Raw genomic sequence first — 19,882 nt, 5'->3', positions numbered from 1 at the left:
AATAAATTCTACTTGAATTCCTGTATAGCCCACATTTTTCAGCTCAGAAAACTTTTCAGAGATGTTAATAGCTCATGTCAATACTGTGAGTGAATGGGCAGAAATTCATCATTGAATGTCTCCAGAAAGGACAACTGCCAGTCTTGAGTCTCTCTTTTCAGTTTTTTTGTACAGATCAGGCGTGGGAGCAGGGAGCTCAATGAGTATTTGTAAGCTGCTGCTTAATATGCAGAAATGCTACATCAGGAAAACTTCAGTGAGGCTTTTGTGGCCACACCTCCTCTGCCTTGGAGTTTAGGAAATAGTACTGTGAAAGGCACGTCTGGAAGTTACTTTAAACAAGTTTTCTTTTATTCTGACAATAATAAAAATACCTACCCTTTCTTAATAGATCTGTATTCTGGTTTTAAATGTCTGCTCAGTCCTAATCAAGAAAATAATGGAAAATATTCCATTTAATCTAAAATATAGCCTTTATCCTAGGCTTTCATGGGCTGATATGAAATTGATATCAATTGGTTTCTTAATTCAGAAAATGGTAAAGGTCTGTACTAATACAGAAGCACAGTGATCAGTGCTTATTGACATTTAAACTCCTATTCATAAGAAAACTAGAAGAGGTCTGTAATAATGTTTTTCTACTCTATGTCTTGATGCAATAGCTATTTAAATATGGGCCTCATCTTTTGTATAGGACTAGTCACAATGACTTGAGAGGCTATATTCTGATGTATCAGTCTAAATTACATGTGAAAACTTTTAATCTCTAATAGACCATTAATGTGCTCTATTGAGCCTGTACAGATCATCACACTCATGTAGGATAAGCCTATGCAAAGTCTCATACTTATTTTGGAGGAGCTGACTTTATTTTAAAAAGGTGGTTGATGTTGAGATTGATCTCATGACTGAGAACTCCTTTGTGGATTGGTTTTATTTTTATAATTACCATTACTGTATGCACTCTGTCATTAAACTACTGATTTTATGAAGCTATAAAAATTACCCTTTGACATCAGAGGAACAGAATTTTCCTATTCCTACTTCTCATTTTGCTATCTAGTAACAACTAGCAGTAATGTAAAATAACTGGTTCATATTAAATAAAAGGGATTTACAGTTTTAAAAAATAAGAATATTTGATTTTTATCCAACATGAAACATCAAATGAAAGAGTAAGAATAAGAGTAAGAATCAGCGTAACAGTGATAAAGGACCAAGACAAGCAGAAGAAACAGTTGTGTGGAGTTGAGATTTAAATTTCAGTTACAGATGTTTAAACATTTATAACAATTTAAGTGATACCATGAAAATAATTAATTTTATTAAGTAATTCAAGCTATAATGCCTTTTTTTATTCCATAAACTTTGGATGATTGGGAGGTTATTTTCCCCCTTCCCCCAAGCAGTTCATGTCCATAACTGGAATTGACCATTGTGTTCCTATTTCCTTTGCCTGACATTTCAGATGAATAGCCATGATCATATAATGCATAACCCATGTAATGCATAACCCCAAACATGAGCAGGCTTCTGGGCATACTCACACTGGGTCTGAGCTGCACAGTTCAGCTGCTGTGGTTCACTGTGACATGGCTTACTTGAGGGGTGCAAACTGCACCGAGTTCAGTTCGAAACACACACAGCAGAAGGGTGATTGTGCTCATGCCCACATTTTTGCATTATTTGGCTGGAAAAATTAGAAATACAAGGATTTTTGTTGAGGTCCATCTCATTTTAGACAGTCTGGGGACCTAATTCTTTCCTTTTCAGTAGAAAATTTTGTAGGTATTGAACTACAGAATAGTCTAATTTTCACTGCCTGTTCATATATATAGACTAAAATACTATTTTTAAAAGCACCAATCAACTGTTCTTCTGTAAAAGGGAGCTGGATTCATAATTTGATTTGTTAGAGTAGGACCTATACCCTAAGAGAGAAGGTTTGAGTCTGCTCCTAAGTTAGTGTCATGTCCAGCATCCTAAGAATTTATTTTGCAGGTACAGCTTCCTTCATGGTCCATCATAACTAGGATGGAACACACTTGTCTCTGAATAAATTGTCCAGTGCAGAGCAAGTGTTTCTTGTCACTATTAATAATGTAGTAAGGCTCCATATTACTTTTTTCATATAGGGTTAAGAGTGTAATTTTCTAGGGCCCAAGATTCAGAAGTTAAGGCAAATAGGTAGGTTATTTTCTTCTTCTCTTATCGTTTGAGATAAGGGCTGTATTTGTCCTTTGTCTTTTCTTTTTCCACCTTTTAGCTCTTTTCATTTTGAGCCATTATGGCATAAGCCAGTTGTTCTTAATCTTGTAACTAATATAAAACTAATGTTTCTGCTTAGATACTAGAGATGTTTTGTCTCTTGAAGTTAAATATGTGGTATTCCACTAAACAGTAGTGTTTCTGCTAGAGACCACTGCTTTTAGCCACATTGAAAGATTTCTTCTTCATGGACTTTTATTGATATCTTCCATAAGAACTTCAGGACTTAGAGATGCTTCCAGATTTCATCTCTCTTTAGTTTGCATCTAGGCCTCTGACCAAGGCCAGTCCTTTATTGCACTAAAATGCCTAAAACTTGCATGCTTTCTTTAGAAAAAAGTAAATGCTAATATTTCAGGAAGTCAATACTATGCCTTAAAGGATTTCTTTACAATTTTATACTAAAACCACTTTCAGTTTAAACACCTTGAAAATTCTAACTTAAATTCTGTACAAAATAAGCTGAAAGCAACATTCCATTGCAAATTAAAATTTTATTCTGAATACTTGCCTTGCTTTTTAAAAGTCACTCCCAAACATTTCCAAGTGTTGCTTAACATCATTTACCTGTAACAGCAGTCAACATGTGGAATAGATTCAGTGTATATATTTAGGCCTTCCATTTTAAATTAGTGTTTTATAACACTTTGCCTGCTAGTTAAATCATAGTGGAAATTTAATGTCTTTTCCATATGCTCCTTGGTTATGAAGGGTCAAGCCTATGTGTATTTGTGGTCTTCTATTTTCTTCCTAGAGAGGGATACTTTTCTTTACTCTATTTGCAATTACCAGCAATGAGATGTACACATATTTATGACCAGCTACTGAGTCCTGTATCTTCCACCACACTAACCCTTTCAAATCAATACTTCTAAAATTTACTCCAGTATTTGATACAAACCAGGGGGAAAAAAAGCATCAATCTTACTGATGTTGACTGCATAATTAATAATTCTGTAATGCACAATTGATTAGGTACTCATCTTGAACCTTTACAGTCAGCTACTGAGAAACTGCTGCCAACAAATTCATCACAATTAAATCATAATTCATATTTTGAAATTCAAAAATCAAAATAAAAAAGAGCTGCTAAAAATCTGATTCAGCTAAAATAAAGTAATTCCATTGTCTTTTCAGTTTGTAGTCTGCAAGGTTAGAAAATTGTGCTTGTTGCACTTAAAACTACCAAAGTAAACAAATTTCACATTTCAAGATTTTGGAAAATTCAGGGCATTCTTACTCTTTCTGTTTTGCAGCCTTGAACAGTCATGACTTTTTATGCCATCTTGTTTTAATAAGTGGCCACCAAAAAAAATTTACTCTTATCTGTTGAAAAACATAGCAATTTTGGCTGGATTTTACCTCCCTTTTTTAGTGTTAGTAGTTGACAAATTTAGGAGGTTTTCCATCTCAAAGTAGTCACAGACGTGTTCAGACATTGTACCACATGATTAAAAAAAATCTGGGTTTGGTCATAGAGTCCAGTCAGCTGGAGGCCAGCTTGGGTTCATACTAATAAACATCCATATTGATTGTAGTAATTCATGCTTCCTTTATAAAGTTTAATGAAATGTAAACTGTAAGAAAGCAGCATCTAAAAATTCACTTGAAAAACTTGAGTGTTAAATGGAGTAGACTGTTCAAATTATTTTGACTTGTCTTACTTAAGAGCTTATGTTTTTCCTAGACCATATAGTTTAAGTGTAACTTGGTCATAAAGATTCATCAGATGTGCTGCTTCTCCACTTTGTCATTGAACTAATTCAAGGATGACAATAATAGGAGAAAGTAGATATGCAGAATGCTGTACTGAAAAATATGCTATCACATGTTTCAAATTAAATTTGCTTTTAGCAAAAAATGATAAAAATTATGCAATTAAAGAGATGTCCGCTTCCCTCTCTACAGTACCTATGTAGCTGAGTTAGTGCTTCTTAACTAAGTAGCTCTATTTTAATGCTCTGGTAGAGCCTAATCCTTTTATGAGTAAGGATTATTGGTAGTTTTAAACAGCAGGTTTAATCAATGAATTCTGTTAGTCAAGTTTGCTAACAATGGGAAGACAATGACTACTGATCTGTAGGTTCCCCCTCCAGCAGCCCATATTTGTCAGAATTTTTATTTAATTAAGAACTAAGTGAGCTTAAATCGCTCTTAAAACCTTAAAGAACCTGACATTTCTTCTGAAAATAGCTACCTCCTTTGAATGTTTTCCTATTTACATGGAATTGCTCATATATCTGACTAGATTGCCTGCTGTCTGTTCTTGATTGAAAGTTGGGTTTATCATTAATTTTTATATGGATTTAAACCACAACATTTTCAATTGTGTTGTAAATGTGTTGTAGGGGTATCCCTTTTTGAGAGGCTGAGGAAAAATCTGTTTATTGTACCTTGCAAGACATTTGAATAATACACGGTTCTAATCTTTTGCAGGTCTGGTTTGCATTTGTCAATGGCTTTTCTGGACAAATTCTTTTTGAAAGATGGTGTATAGGTCTTTACAATGTGGTAAGACAATTTGTGTGCCTTTAAGTACATTTAACCATGAATGGTTCTTGAGTAAGCAATCTTTAAGCAAACTCTCACCTCTAAAATGTTTCAATTTTTTCTTTTTAAACCACCTAGATGTTTACAGCAATGCCTCCTCTAACTCTTGGAATATTTGAGAGATCCTGCCGAAAAGAAAACATGCTGAAATACCCTGAGTTATACAAGACTTCCCAAAATGCACTGGACTTTAATACTAAGGTAGATCTTTGTAAAAATCAAAACGTAAAGCAAAAATTGATAGGAATTCAGTATAGTTACCCTTTTTATTCTATGCTGCTCATAATTAAAAACGGAGGGGATTTTTATTGCTATTATTTCCAGGTGTACACTTGTCAGTGAATGGTACAAATCATATATATATATATTCATTTTTACCAAGTATGGAAATGGACAACTAGGATTTCATTTTTCAACCCTTTTTATTTTCCCTGCTGGTAATAAAGCTGTCTTCTGTAGGCAGAAGTGATTAGACCTCACTGTTGCGGGGCTGTATGTATTTGTACTGTTATATGGAAATGGATTACTGAAGCCTGTGGAGAAGTGTTGCAGTGGACAATGAGAACTGTCACTAGATTTGTAGAGGGAGGGACATGGTACTATTCTTTGTCAATTTGGAGTTGTGGGTTTATGGTTTAATTTTGAGTTTTGGGAAAAAATACTTGGGAGTCAAGAATGCATCAGGGTGGATCAAAAGGAATCTGAAGCTACTTTTGGTGGGAATTGGGTGATGTTCATCTTAGAGAGACTAGCATAAGTAATGGTAAAAGAATGTAGGACTCTTTAATACATAAAATAAAGAAAATTTCTACAGCATTGCCCATAAAATATCTCTTTTGAAAAAAACTAAGTTAAACTTGTGCCTGAATCTGTGATTTCATGAGTATTTGACTTTTGTAAAAGATTCTTCTGAGTTTATTTCTCGTAAATATAATTGTGACATTTCAAGTAATGTCATTTTATGTTGAACTTGGGGATATTTTCAATATATCCTGGAATTAACAATGCTTCTATGTGATGGTCTGTAGTAAATATACAGAGCTGATACAGCATACTTAATTCTTGTATCTGCACCACTTGTGCAATGTAACTCAAGTTACCCCAATATATACATAATTATTTGTCTAAACTATCTTTGTTCACTGAAACAGATGAGATTTTTCTCCTTCTTCCTCATTTCATCCTTTCAAAATCCACCCTGAAAGTTTTTAAGGACACTGTAACAGAGTTTCTTGTGTCCCTGTGAATGCTTTCCAAATATGAGGCTTTTCATGGTCCCATAAATACAGACACTTTTTTGTGTTGTGATAGTTTTAATAAACAGTGTGAGTTATAATAGTTGTGTTTCTGTTTTAAAATAAGCTTTAGTTTGTGTTTTTTTTTTTTATTGCACAGATGTATTGTTGACTTAATTGGAAATTCTGTGACTGTTCCCATACAACATTTGCTATGAGTAAACATCTACAAACTCACCAGCTACAAAATTCCCACCTATATAAGTTGAATAGTTGGTGTTAAAGATTTGGAAACATTACTGCCTTGAATATTGATGCAGATATTTGTTATGGTAAAAGGGATCAAAGGTTATGAGGTCATGACAGAGGTTAAAGGATTAGCATGGGACAAAAAGACTTGGTCAGGAAAATGGAAAAGTAGAACTAATTTTTCTTGCACCCACCTGTGCTTTCTGTCAAATAAAAACTTCTGGTAATGACATAGCAAGAAGGAGAGACAAAGGTTAATGAGTAGCACAAGTTTAAATGTGCAGAGTATTAGAGTGTAAATTGGACCATGCAACCAAGTGTAGCTGAATAATCTAACAAAAGATGTTGAGACATTGTGGAAAATGTGAGACAGGCAACTTAATTTCAATTGTTTGAACACCTTAACACTCAAGATACACATCATTCAGTTACAATAAAAGGCATAACAGTCAAAAGCATTGTTAGTGAAAAAACCAATATTGTCATACTGAAGGAAATGGGCTACATATTTTTTATTAAGTCTTTTTATGTCATTATGCAATATATTATGGAAAATGTTAGTAGAGTGTTTTTTCTTAAACTTAATACAATCCTTTGCAGAAGGCATCTTTTACAAATGGAAATAAGTTTGAAAGTAAAGCTTCAGTTGTTCAGCAAATACACTAAAGGAATTTTAATATGATCAAATTGTGCTCCTCAAGAATGGAGTATGTAAGGAGAAATTAAAGAAGAAACTGATATTTGTCCTTTTTCAATTCCTTTGTGTGTGGGAATATGTAGGTTAGGCATATGTGTAATTCAGGTTTTAATTTTTCTATGATCTAAATTTATTTTTATACTAAATGCAAATTATAAAAGCTAGAGTCCTTTTTAATTTCCCACTTGGAATGTAGGAATTGTTCCAGGTGTCTAGTTTAGTCTCATTTTTCTGATGATATTCCCATATTTTTATGTTTTAATTTCCCTTCTGAATTGAAATTAAAAGGAGGAGATAATACACACATTTTTTCAAAGCATAAAATAAACAAATGACCCATGAAGAGCTAAGAGGCAGAAAGTACCTGTCAGTTATATTACTTCACAGTGGTGGCCTAACAAAAACACATTTTGTGAATCTAACACATGGATAAAAAGAAAGGTCAGGGTTCACAGAGCTAGTTTATTGCAAATGGTTCTCATGGATTTTCTGTTTTCTCTTTCTTAGGTTTTCTGGGTTCATTGTTTAAATGGCCTCTTCCATTCATTCATTCTGTTTTGGTTTCCACTAAAAGCCCTTCAGCATGGTAAGTATTATGAAAAATAAAAATATAAATGTTGAAAAGTTCTACATATCGTCTTATTTCTAAGGGAAGCTTTATAAATAATAACAGTTCAGTGTGGTTAAATTTCAAGATACCATTTCTAGAACTAAACCAGATGCCATATACATAAAATGTTTTATTTAAGATCTGTGTAAAAGCAAGAATAATAATATGTACATGTACATTTAGCTATTTCAGTAGTGTTGATGTAAACTGAAACAAGATGGAGAAAAAGAGATTGCTATTTAATTATGGTAATTTTCATGAAATACACCACCACAGTAAATACCTACATGATTCTAAAATTCTGTGATCCCTTGTCTCTTACATTTTGTCAACATTTAGTTTTACTGTGTGTACATTCTGTCCTGTTAGTTCAAGGCCATACTAATCTGCTAGTTTATATTTTTAAGAGTGGGATTGTGTCAGAGGAACAGTGACATCTTGGACTGCTCACTCCTGTCCATCTTCTGGTTCAACTGTTGTATCTGCTCGAGCTGCAGAAGGAAGTGGGGTGGTTGAGAGGAAAGTGTGTACTTTGCAGCTTTTCTGAAAATTAGTCCCTTTTCAGTTTTGGTGATGTAGCCAAGCAGTCTGCCCTGGCATAGGGGACAGAAATGTTCTCATGGACTTTTGAAAGTGCTTAGACTAGCAGCTCAGGTCAGCTGAGTAACAGCTGCTCATGCCCTAAAAGCTTAAGGGAAAAATACTCTGTGACTCCTAATGGGTAAAGGGAGGAATGTGGCAGCTTATTTTCTCTGAAAGGCCACTCACATCACATTGAATGTAAGTTCAGTGGCAATAGTTTGCATTGGAGAGGTTTAGATAGCCCAAGAGGAATGACATTCCCAAAATGTCAGTGCATACTCTAAAACCATAATCTCAAATTCAAACTGAAATCCCCATTCAAAGCTGTAGCCAATCCACGTGAGAGATTTTTGCATTACATCATGGATAAGTGTTCAATGAGTGTCTGTGGTGATGCAGAGTTTGTTAGTGAATGGCAGAGATACCTGTACAAGCACTTGGCAGAGCTCAGCCCCCTCAGCCCACAAACCCTGGGCTAGAAGTGCCTTGCTGGCCAGTGGCCTCTGTGAGTCTGAACAAATTGCCTGCTGCCCTTCCCTTTCATTGCTAAAGAAAGGATGGGTAAGGGAGCAGAACTGGGATTTGGGGGAATTGGGTACATTATGAGGTGATATAATCAGTACCTAGGGTGGGTCTGGTGGTGCTCAGTTTTACATGAGGGAGATACAAGTGCAAAAAAGAGATATGCTATTAACTAAATCACTGGTGTCTGGATAGTAGTGAGGAAAGGGAAATAATAGTAGTAGTTTCCTAAGGAATACCAGAGACAGGAACTTCTGAGAACAAGTCCCTGCTTCCACCTTCTCTTAACAAAGAAGTGGTGCGGGTAGATCCTAAAATATGAAAGTTATAGCTTAGGTTTGTGCATCAGAGTGCTGAGTCCCAGCACTCTCACTGGTGGAAATAGGCTTAGCTGCCTGCCTATTCCTCTGCCTTGTTCTCACTTTGCTCTTTACTGCTAGGTGTATATTGTAAAGCAGTGCAGTGGTATATGAGAAGGCATTTATTAGAATGTTGAAAACCAAATCTTGAAGATGATTAAAATCTCTTGGCACCCTTCTCTTGGTCAAATTCTACTGTTTAGTCATATTCTTGCTTGTCCACCTATTTCTTATTTGTAAGACGAAAATTTCAAACTGCATGTCATAGTAGAGTCTATCAAGAAATACATGATCAGAAATAAGTATGGATTTGTAAGAATTGTTTGTCAGAATTGGCTCCATGGGACCTTACCGTTGTACAGTACACAAAATTTACACTCTGTGTACTGTCATGTGGATACAAAAAGTGACACATCAGTCTTCACAGAAGCTTCTTCAGATGCAACTTTGTCAACATAAATGGGAGAAGCCAAATTTGCATGTACTAGTAAGTTCACTAGGTGCTCCCTCTTTTGTATAATCTTTAAAACAAGCTACAGTCTCAGTTTGTTGGGTTTTTTTCAGGCTTCAGCTCCTATAGTCCTTCTTGGTGTGCTAGTCTGCCCAGGGAGAAAGTTAAATAGGGGAAGTGTCAGAAATGCAACCACTATCACTAGAGCTAAGGATGCAGCCATTGTGAGCTCCTCATCATGGAATGGGAGACAGCTAGGTTAAGGAAGACTTCTATCCTAGTATTTTTTTGTGAAGTTGTCCCCTACTGTCTCTTCCAGAATATCAGTAAATACATCATTTTTTTTCTTTGTTAAACTATCTTCACAAGTCCTGAAAAGCTTTTTCAGAAAGGAGCATTTTTCATCCTCAACCAAAATGGATTTAATTTCAAGCATATATAAAGATGATATGAAGGCTGGAAAAACACTCAACACAAATATGAAAACATACTTAATTAGCAGTGTTTAATATACCATGTGCCAGCTGAGATAGTAGAAAATAAGTGTTTCCAACTACAGCCTGTTTTTATCAGCATTTATCACCATTTTTGTCACCTTCTTCTGTCCAGCCTAATCAGAGGAGTTAGAAATCTATCCCTTAATTCCCCCCACAGAGAAATACCTTTATTTTTCTCTTTCCTCAATACAACTTTTTTAAAAATACTTTGTTATTATTCTTTTTTTTTTATTGTCTTTTGTCCTTACTTACTACATACACAGCATTTAAAACTCTGTATAATGCAGTAAAAAGCAATATCCCAGTGGTTAGAACCTCTACAGCAGAGCATTATAATTTTATTGGTTTAGTTGCAGTATTTGAACAGCCTTGAATGCTAGAAGCATTTCAAAACTGAACATGGGAAAATGCAGCCACCTCAGCACTTTTAATTGAGAATGAGGAATTTCCTCATAATAATTCAGTTGTTGATCATCCCATGTCTAAAAATAAATTTGACAGAACTGGGATCAGAAAAGCCTATGCTGTAAAAATACTCATGAACTTCTGGTAAATAATGGAAAATTCACTGCTTTAGAGTCTTCAGCTTAGGAAACGTGGTTTTTATGAAAATATGATTTTTTATGAAAATGCCTCTCTTGAGATCTCTGACTCTGCATAACTGATGTGTGTGTGTTTCCATATGTGCCAAATGTGTATGTACTTATATGAATCCACATATTTGAGTAAATTTTGAAAATTTTATGAATGACAAGCATCTCAGGAATTTAAACTGAGTATATTTTGTATTTTTATTGAAGTTGAATTCAAAAATATGCATAAGAGCAAAGATAAGTTTCCATACCAAAAATAACGGAATTTATGAAAGTCTGGCTCTAAGATTTCTGCCTACTTATGTGTTATAAGCAGTATATACTCTAACCATTATATTTCACATCTTTCTGATTATAAGATTTTATATCTGATAAAACTCTAATTGCACTCTACTGAATACAAAATTGGTTTTACTGGTATATGGTGTCACAAAAAGTTCCTGTTTCCTGCATAATCCCTGAAGTCACTGAAAGTTTTAGAGCACTAAACATGATACAAGTCATAGTTCTCTAGTGTTCAGTGCAGTTCAAAATGAAATATCTCAGTACCCTGTAGTAAGTGCTGCCATCTATTTTGTATCAAAATTAAGATAATATATAGTCCTGTTGTGGATGTTTAAATGTTTATTTTTATCCCTGTTTCCTTTTCCAGGTACTGTATTTGGCAATGGCAAAACTTCTGATTACCTGCTCCTGGGCAACACTGTATACACTGTAAGTCTACATTGGCTCTAACTATCCTAAAGATATCCTGCTACTATTACTATTAATTCTATTCATAGAAGACTTAGTGCAGTGCCTTAAAAAGTGCCTTAAGAAATGGCTCTTGAATGACTCTTCAAGAAGGTTTGGAGTGCACTTTGTGTTCTAATTCCAGTTTTTAAAACAAAGCAGTTCCATAAAGATGCAGAAGATAAATTTGTTCTTTACTGTTAACTGTCTGGTTTTTTAAATAATGGGAATTCTAATTCCCTAATTAGCATGCTTATTAATTTAGTTTAAGCATTTGCATTGGAGAAATCTCAGGTTGTTGATTATAGAAGTGGTTTGTGGGCTTCTGATGATACAATCCTGTTCTCTCTTAATTTATCATGAGGCCTTAAAAGAGGTAATGAGCCATGTTGAATAAAGATTGTGCCTCCCTTTTAGGAGGCAATCAAACCACCAGAAATACACCTGATCCATACCTAACAGTAAACGTCTCTTGCTCTCATAGATAGTAGTCATAATTGGTTTTTTTCCTTTTAATCTTTTATCTCCTAGAATAAATTAGTAGAGCTAAATACATGCTTTTCACTTACTAGATACCAATATTACTCAATAGTGGGTTTTCCAACATCTGTCTTAGAAGCAAAATTAGATCTATGCTTTCTCTGTTCTTCAATGTTAAAAGTTTAATTAATTTTTCAAGTTCCTCACTGTTGGCAGGTACAAAAAAGAAATTAATTCTTCCATTAAAGTAAGGGGCTGTAATATGAATTCACATCAAAATCACTTTTTTGGAGAATAAGGAAATAAAAGGAAAATACTCTAGACACATGCTAAAACAGAGGTCACAATGCTGCTCATATGTCACATTCTGCAACTGCTTCTCAACTAGGAGAGCTGAAACTTGACCATCTTGCAAGGTAGTTAATTTCTTGCTACTAACCTGCAAAGTGCTCAAGAATTTCCCAAAGAAACCTATTTTCCTTCACTTCAGGTTAAAAGTCTGGGGAAATATAGAAGTTGCAATTGATGATTTCCTGCTCTTGCACAGGAATTCAAGGAAATCTGGAACAAACATGATTTTTGGAAAGATTTTCAAAATTAGGGTGGCGAGTTATTTTTTTTTTTAATTTGTTTTTCTGAGGTATATGAGTAGTAACAGTTGTCAGTCATATCAAAATTCTGAGACTAAGGTAATTCTCATTTCTCATACTGTTTACAATGTGGTTTTCAGACGTCTGTAGTCATCAATTCTGCAAAAGTCAATAAGAAAGGAATTCAGGAGGTGATATAGTTTCGTTTCTTTGGATCCACAAATAAAATTCAGAAATATGCAATGATTCATAGTATGTCCTGGAATTATTTCTTTAAACATAAATTTCAAATAGGAATCGAGTGCTGTGAAAATATCTGTATGACCATTTTGGAGAGTCTTTTGTTTAAAAAAATCTCAGAATCTCAGTCTTTATACAGAATACCAGTTTGAGTTCTTGCTCCCTGGGTAGGATTTAGAGCACTATTGGAACAGAGGAGGGAGCAATAAACCCCATATTCTTGAGGGAGTGGCTATGTGCAGTTGGTGATTTTGTTAGGGATATCAGATCTGATCCCATCACAGGTCAGTAAAGGCTCTATACTCACAATGTGTATTTCCTTTTATAGAGATCTGCAGTGTTTGTTTTGTGTATACATTTTGTCCATGCAGCAGCAATGTTTGATCTTATCCTAAAGGGTGTTTACTTCTCTTACGACTGACCCAAGTAGTGAACAAGTGTACCAAAGGAGTTTGTTTGTGTTATTTTTCCATAACTTTTTTCATGCATCCAAATCCAGAACCCAAACTGGATAGACCAAGCAAATTATAATACTCATAATCGTCCTCAATTTTCTTCTAATTAGATTTCACACATATTTTAGATAATGAAATAATGAAAATGACATAACAAACTTACTCAACATGTTATTTGTATGCAGAACATAAGTCTTATATTACCAACATTTAACCTGGGCTTTTCAGGGTTTGGTGCAGATGACTCATTTACTGATGAAGTGAACAAAACTTTTGGTTGTTTTTTAAGTTTAGATTAATGTAAACTTGAACAATTGCAAGCTTCCTTCAGTCCAGCATCTGTCTCTTCTAAATCCGTCTTGGTGTACAAAGTTGTAATCATCCTGTCTGTAACTAGAGTGCCTTCAGTCTCTACTGAAGACTACTACAATTTTCACAGACCTTTCTATGTAACCTAAATACCATCAATAAAGATGCCAACACCTTTGTAAGAGCCAGACTTACACAGTTCTAAGAAGCAAGGATAAGATTTCTAATGCAAAAGAGGAGTTTTCCAAATCAAGGGAGTGGCCATTATTAATGGAATCTAGTAATTCCTAATGTTCTATTATTAGCTTATTACTGGGTTGTATCCTTAAATCTTCTAGTAGCAATTTACTTCTTCTTGTCTTCTCCTGAAAGTTTAACCAAACTAATAATTTCTGTATGTTAAGATTCCCATATTAAGAATACTCTGTCTTCTCTCCTAAGTTTGTGGTTCTGACTGTGTGTTTGAAGGCTGGATTAGAGACCTCATATTGGACTTTGGTAAGCAAATGTCTTTACCATATTCTCACATGTTCTGTGAAATATGATGGATGAATAATTGTATTCTTCTTACTTGTTATATTGCATCCTTTAAGAGTTTGTCAGTAGAAAGCTGTGGTTACTGTGTGGAAGGACAGAATATCCACATACAAAAAATAATGCTCAATATTGAAAATTACAACACATGTAATACTTAAACTAGAAAAATCAAATTAACTCTGGACTTACTGTAACTGAATTTAAATTGGCTTAAAATGCAGTAATATTGCTGCTGATAGTATCATTTTCCTTTAAGAATTGGCTAACTGAAGTAGTAGAGTTAAATTAATACAAGGCATGAAAATTTAACCCAATATGTCAAAATAGCATTGTAAATACTAGGTAGCAAAGATCTTATGTTATAATGCATCTGTGATAGTTGTTCTTTTTTGGTTTGTTTCAACAGTTCAGCCATATAGCAATCTGGGGAAGCATTGTACTTTGGGTAGTGTTTTTTGGAATCTACTCTTCTTTGTGGCCGGTCATTCCTATGGCACCAGATATGTCCGGAGAGGTAAAAATATATTTTAACTACCATCCAAATGTGTGAAAAAAATATTGTTTCAGTCTGTAATACAGACCTAATCTTTATTGGATCCTTCTGCTAACTAGAGGTGCATATGTCATTCTGTCTTTTATACCTGCAATATGGCAACCATGTATATTAAAAATAGAATAAATTTTTACTCTTGTGAAAATGGAGTTCAGCTAACAGGCTGTGAGTATATGGCCTAATGAGAAAGAATAGACAGGTAAGCTGTTTTGCAGTTCTTAGGTAAGCTTTAATTTTCTGAAGAAAAGACTTACCAAATGCAGTTCTCAGAATTGTAGTGCTTATTTTTCTGGAGCATTCTTTCATAATAAAGTAACCAATAGTAGCCTGGTTAAGGCTGTTTTTAATCTTGAATTTTACAAATTTTCCAAATACTTCTGTAAAATGCCTCAAAAATTTGAGGTGCCATAACATTGCTTTAACTGCTTGTCATGAGCACTTCCTTTTTGATTAATGTGCTGCTTGGAATGCATCATTGTAATGTATCCTTAACCTTTTGACAGTAATTAGTGGCTTCTCATTCATTTTTAATTGCATTTGTGTAAACCTGATCTGAATATTCCATATTGGATTGAATCTGTAAAAGATGCTTATTTGCTACCATATCTGATTTAATTGGAACTGCAGTCCCAAATTCTCAGTACCATTCAGTTCCAGAAACATCTGAAGAATTAATTTCCCAAACACTAATGTCTGCTTCTGGGCAGGACCAGTACTTCCTGAGCTGAGAATTTTGATGTGCATTCTCAGTGGGAATCAGAAACTGAGAATACTTGCTTGAGTCAGAAAGATATTATTTTAATGGTTCTCAAAGCATATCAACTAAATCAAGCCTTACACCAGTAAAAGAGTGAGTCCCTTTAACTCCACCACCACTGTGATATAATTCAGCAATTTAAAAATTTATGTAGGATGTGGGAAATGTCGATGCATATCTCTCCCTCTCTTGAAAGTAATTAAGACTCATAAATCCAAACTCTTATTTAAACAGTTAACCTCTTATTTAAACAGTTAAAGGAAAAAATAGTTTATAGGCATTTCTGTAACTATTATATTTTAATGGAAAGCACAAGGTGTTACCTTAAATACTTGGACACCTAAGGAAAAGAATTTGAAATTACACAATTTCTAGGTGGTTTTCCTCTGTATCATTGTGTCTAACATATGTATATATGTAGATTTTGTACATTACCACATTGCCTTCAGTACTTAAAACTAATTCTGTATATTATTTTAAATTAATCTAAGCTATCGTACTTCAGCATTTTTCTTCATATATGCTGTATTTTATAGAAGAAGCAATGTTTTTGGAATTTGGTGGTTTTAGAGATTTTGTAAAAACTTTACAGCTTTTAAGACACCAGAACTTTCATGGTGATAAGTGCAGGGGAAACAAAATGGTGTGTTATACCTTGTATGGCATAAGAGTGGATACTTCACTATTGAAATAACAATGTTATAGTTGGTACATTTTCAGAGCCTGAATTACTGTGCAAACACCTGGTGTTGAGGGAATGTAATTCCTGTGATCTCCTAGAAACAGTTCTTCATTAAAGAGATCTAGCTGTCAACAAAAATAATACTCTTAGGCTTTGAATTCAACATTGTGCCAAAGTAGTCTGACTTATGAACCTAAAATAATTTATTTGTTGTGATAAAACTTTATCTGTACTTGAAATGGGTAGTCTTAATTTGTTAGCGTGTTTGTTTGTGCATTTATGTGTATATGGTAGTTTTGATGTGTGTATGTGCATGAAGTTGTTCAAAGGGGGCTGGTGTTGGCTGAGATTGGTTTTGTTTCCTTTCTAGGAATATATTTCAATGTCTGTGATGTCAGAATAAAGTCTTCTGAAAGTATCATAGGCCAGTAAAGCTTATGTTCTAAACTCTGGTCTAGCTTTTTGTGCTGCACTCTGTGTGGCTGTAAGTCCTGTTGATGCATCCTGCAGCTCAGGCTGGAAGCAGGATTTCCGTAAGCTTTCCTGGAAGCTCCTCTACTGACTGAGTGGTCTCTGGCAGGGCAGAATTCACTGAGTTTCTCTGTAGCAAATCAGGCCTTCCAAAAGTACTGAAACTAAAAGATTCATGGATTTATCTGTGCAAGAAAAATGTGATGTGACAGAAACAAATCCATATAAGCAATTCTACTTGCCTGTGCAAATACTGCTTGCCTGATTTCTTCAAATGTGTGAGTCAGACTTGAAAACTTCATCAGCCTATTGGCAAAAGTTAAAGTGTATCAAAAGCTGACGTCTGCTTTTAGCTTTTTGTCCATTTTAGCTGGTATGATATGAGAAATTATGCTGAAGGGGACTTTCATGCAGTTTTTTCCCCAAACGTGTTCATTAAAAATTCCCCCTTTTTAATAAACTTCAGATTTGTAAGGAAATATTGTTGCAGATTACATAACTATAGTCCCTAGAATGTTTAAAAGTATTCTCTTTCTTCTTCTTAGAGCTGGTAACAATTCTGTCATAATAGGTTTATAGTCTTTCCAGTCTGTACTCTTAACATAATATTCATCCAACAATTAAGTTCCAGCTAGATGGTGTCTTCTGCAAACATATTTTTCATGTCTTCTTTGAGATAGAAAAGCACTTAATGAAACATTCTGGTAAGGATTTGGTTCTTCTTCATATTAATGTCATGAAAATTGTAAGATTCTTCCTGCTTATTTCTGGTTCTGTTCCAAGAAAATAAAATTCTAGTGCTCTTGAGGGGGAGAGAAAAAGCATATGGAGGTGATGGAAAATTCATTCATTGGATGCAGAGGAAGGTTTTTATCTAAATATTTTGAAACTCTTTTTTTTTATCCACTCTTATAAAATATTCAACTCTAATAAATTTATTTCTGTGGAGAACAATGCAAGGTATTGACTTGAGAAAAAATTGAGTTGTAACAGAAGTCAGTTCATGCTGCTAATACTCTTACATTTGAGCACTAAAGTTAGTGGCCCAAAGTTAAAGCATAAGAGTTGGTTTTTTGTGTTCATTTTTTACTATCCAAGCATCATCCAGTCACTTACTGGATGAACAAAGAAACAAATATATCAAATTTTTTTGCAAGTTTTTCTGACTTTTTACACTAATTGTTTCCATCATTTTGTGTATTTTTCCAATTATACAGAAGATAATTAAAGTTGGCTTTTACTGTATTGTTCCAATTATACAGAAGATAATTAAAGTTGGCTTTACATGCAGGTTGCTGTATGTTGGTTTCACAGAAGGAAAGATTGCAGAATGCCATGGTCTAAAAGAAAATACAGTAAAGTGAAAAAGTATGGAAGTTACAGCATTATTTTCTCTGTTGTCTAGGTCACTAGACCCCTTTCCTTGACATGTTCCTAATAGTATAATCAAGTGTATTTTTTTGTCTCTCTCTTCTGCTCTGAGTTTTCCCAGAACAAGAACACACAGGGCCCCCCTTGATCCAAAATGTCCAGTTCATCTAGCATGCTGAGACAATTCTGGCATCAAGACCTTTGTTTTCTGGTTTTTCAAGGCTGGTAGATCTGCACTGGGCAAACACTCATCCACCTATGCAGTACTATTTCTCACAGTGTGGGAACTGCATGGCTCTCCATGGTGCAGTAGTCCTAAGTCCTGTAAGTAGTGATAACTTGTTGTCAAACAGGTAGTGCACCAAAAGAACTGCAGTTTGACTTCTTACTCACATAAGTAAGGTATCCTGGCATAGGTTTCCTGATATGAGTAACTGGTAGTTCTGTAGCTGATTATCTGTTAGAGATGATAGTAGATGTCTGGGTTATAGTAGCTTTCCATATTCTGAAACCAGTTATATCTTGCCAACCTTAAAACAGTTTCTATTCCAGTTGTGGGGTTTTTTTCTTAAAGAAATAAAGTTCCAAGTGGAGAAAACTTCATTCATTTTCCCTGATTGATGATGTTCAGATGAAAACTGTCAGTTCACCATTGTCTTTTGGCAGACACAGGCTAGAAGGAAAAATAGATGAAAACTGAGAGAAGCAATAGGCTTTATGAAGCTGAAGAAAATGGAAAAATAGGCCATAAAACTGAAGAAGGATATGTGATAAAAAGGGGTGATAACCTGAGTAATTAATTATGTTGTATGGTATGTGTAGCTAGTTCAGGTACTGTAGCAAATCAACTTCATGAGTCTTTTAGTAGAAAAAAGACATAAATGTTTTATCATTGATTAAGTAGAACTTACTGTTTACTTTCTTATTATTTTGCTTGTACTTTAAAATCACCCGTTCAAAAATTACTTTCTTTGAGTTTATTCTGGGACTATATTCTTCTAGTCTTAGACACAGATCCTAAGAAACCGGGAATTTAACTTCTATCTACTTATAACAAAATATTAAAATACCTTTTCTGCAAGGAGGATTTTGGTAGAAGTAGCAAAACACTATTTCTGTGAGAAAAAATGGGGATGCACAGCTTATGAGAGAGAAATACTGAAAACATTTCAAAAGCTGTCATTGAGTTTATAACAACTTTGCATCTTGTGTAACATACAGAGGATATTGTTATTATATTAAAATATTATAATAGCATACAGAGGATATTTTTAATATATTAAAATTTGCATTACATCTGCAGGAATGTTTATTCATGCATTTGCTTTCTGTCAGTACTGTCTAGTATGGAAGCATGTGAACAAGGAACTTTGTGGGTTATTTTCTTAATATTTTACTAGTAAAGACTGTGCTCTTAAATACAGATGCACAGGAAAGAAAGGGGATAAAACAACATTAAATTATTTTTAGGCATTTTTTGGCTACGTTTAACACAGTATATTTTGACCCTTTGCATTAAAAAGTTGCATTTAATTTCAAAATAAAGGTGTCACTTCAGAATAGAAGAAAATTTTTATTGTGTACTTGAAAAAAATCAACTGCCTGGATCTGTCTTTACTACATTGATATTAATTAGGTTGATACTTCTATACATAATATTAACAAATAGATAATTTAAATATACTTTCAAAATATTTTAAACAACTTATGGTATTTTCTGTTTAAGCCAGATGAAGTTTGCATAAGTTTTTTAAAGTAAATGCCAAGTCTGTTCATATTTGATAAATGCTTTGCAGGTGTATTTTCTTTTTTCTTTTAAACTCTTCAATACAGAGAAAACTAATCTGTGATACTAAACAAAATGGATTTTTTATCTTCAGGGAATTGCCAGAAGTTTCCTGCTGTCCATATTTTGTCATATCTGTATAATGACTGCATAAATTAATGAAGCTGTGATTAAAATTTTGGATGTTTTTATATCTGTGTAGTCCTTTTGCAATAATTGCTTTAACTAATGAAATTTCTGTAACTTACATCACCTAATAACAGCAACATCCATTCATCTGTCAGTAGGCTGTAAAGCTGCAAGAAC

At 34.2% G+C, this 19,882-nt stretch overlaps 1 protein-coding gene across 1 annotated transcript in view; it reads left to right on the top strand.

Annotated features, from left to right (window-relative positions):
- The window catches only part of ATP8A1 (ATPase phospholipid transporting 8A1), a 100,458-nt gene that overhangs the window by 61,071 nt on the left and 19,505 nt on the right, over nt 1-19,882 (top strand). The window contains exons 28-33 of the mRNA XM_059469861.1: nt 4,705-4,779; nt 4,897-5,019; nt 7,507-7,585; nt 11,266-11,327; nt 13,861-13,917; nt 14,363-14,470. Coding sequence (XP_059325844.1) covers nt 4,705-4,779; nt 4,897-5,019; nt 7,507-7,585; nt 11,266-11,327; nt 13,861-13,917; nt 14,363-14,470 — 504 coding nt within the window. The remainder of the gene's footprint in view (nt 1-4,704; nt 4,780-4,896; nt 5,020-7,506; nt 7,586-11,265; nt 11,328-13,860; nt 13,918-14,362; nt 14,471-19,882) is intronic.

Source organism: Ammospiza nelsoni, chromosome 4 (genome assembly GCF_027579445.1).
Source record: "Ammospiza nelsoni isolate bAmmNel1 chromosome 4, bAmmNel1.pri, whole genome shotgun sequence".
Taxonomy (NCBI): Eukaryota; Metazoa; Chordata; class Aves; order Passeriformes; family Passerellidae; genus Ammospiza; species Ammospiza nelsoni.
The sequence above is the reverse complement of the archived record's forward strand: the minus strand, read 5'-3'. Positions and strand labels throughout refer to the sequence as shown.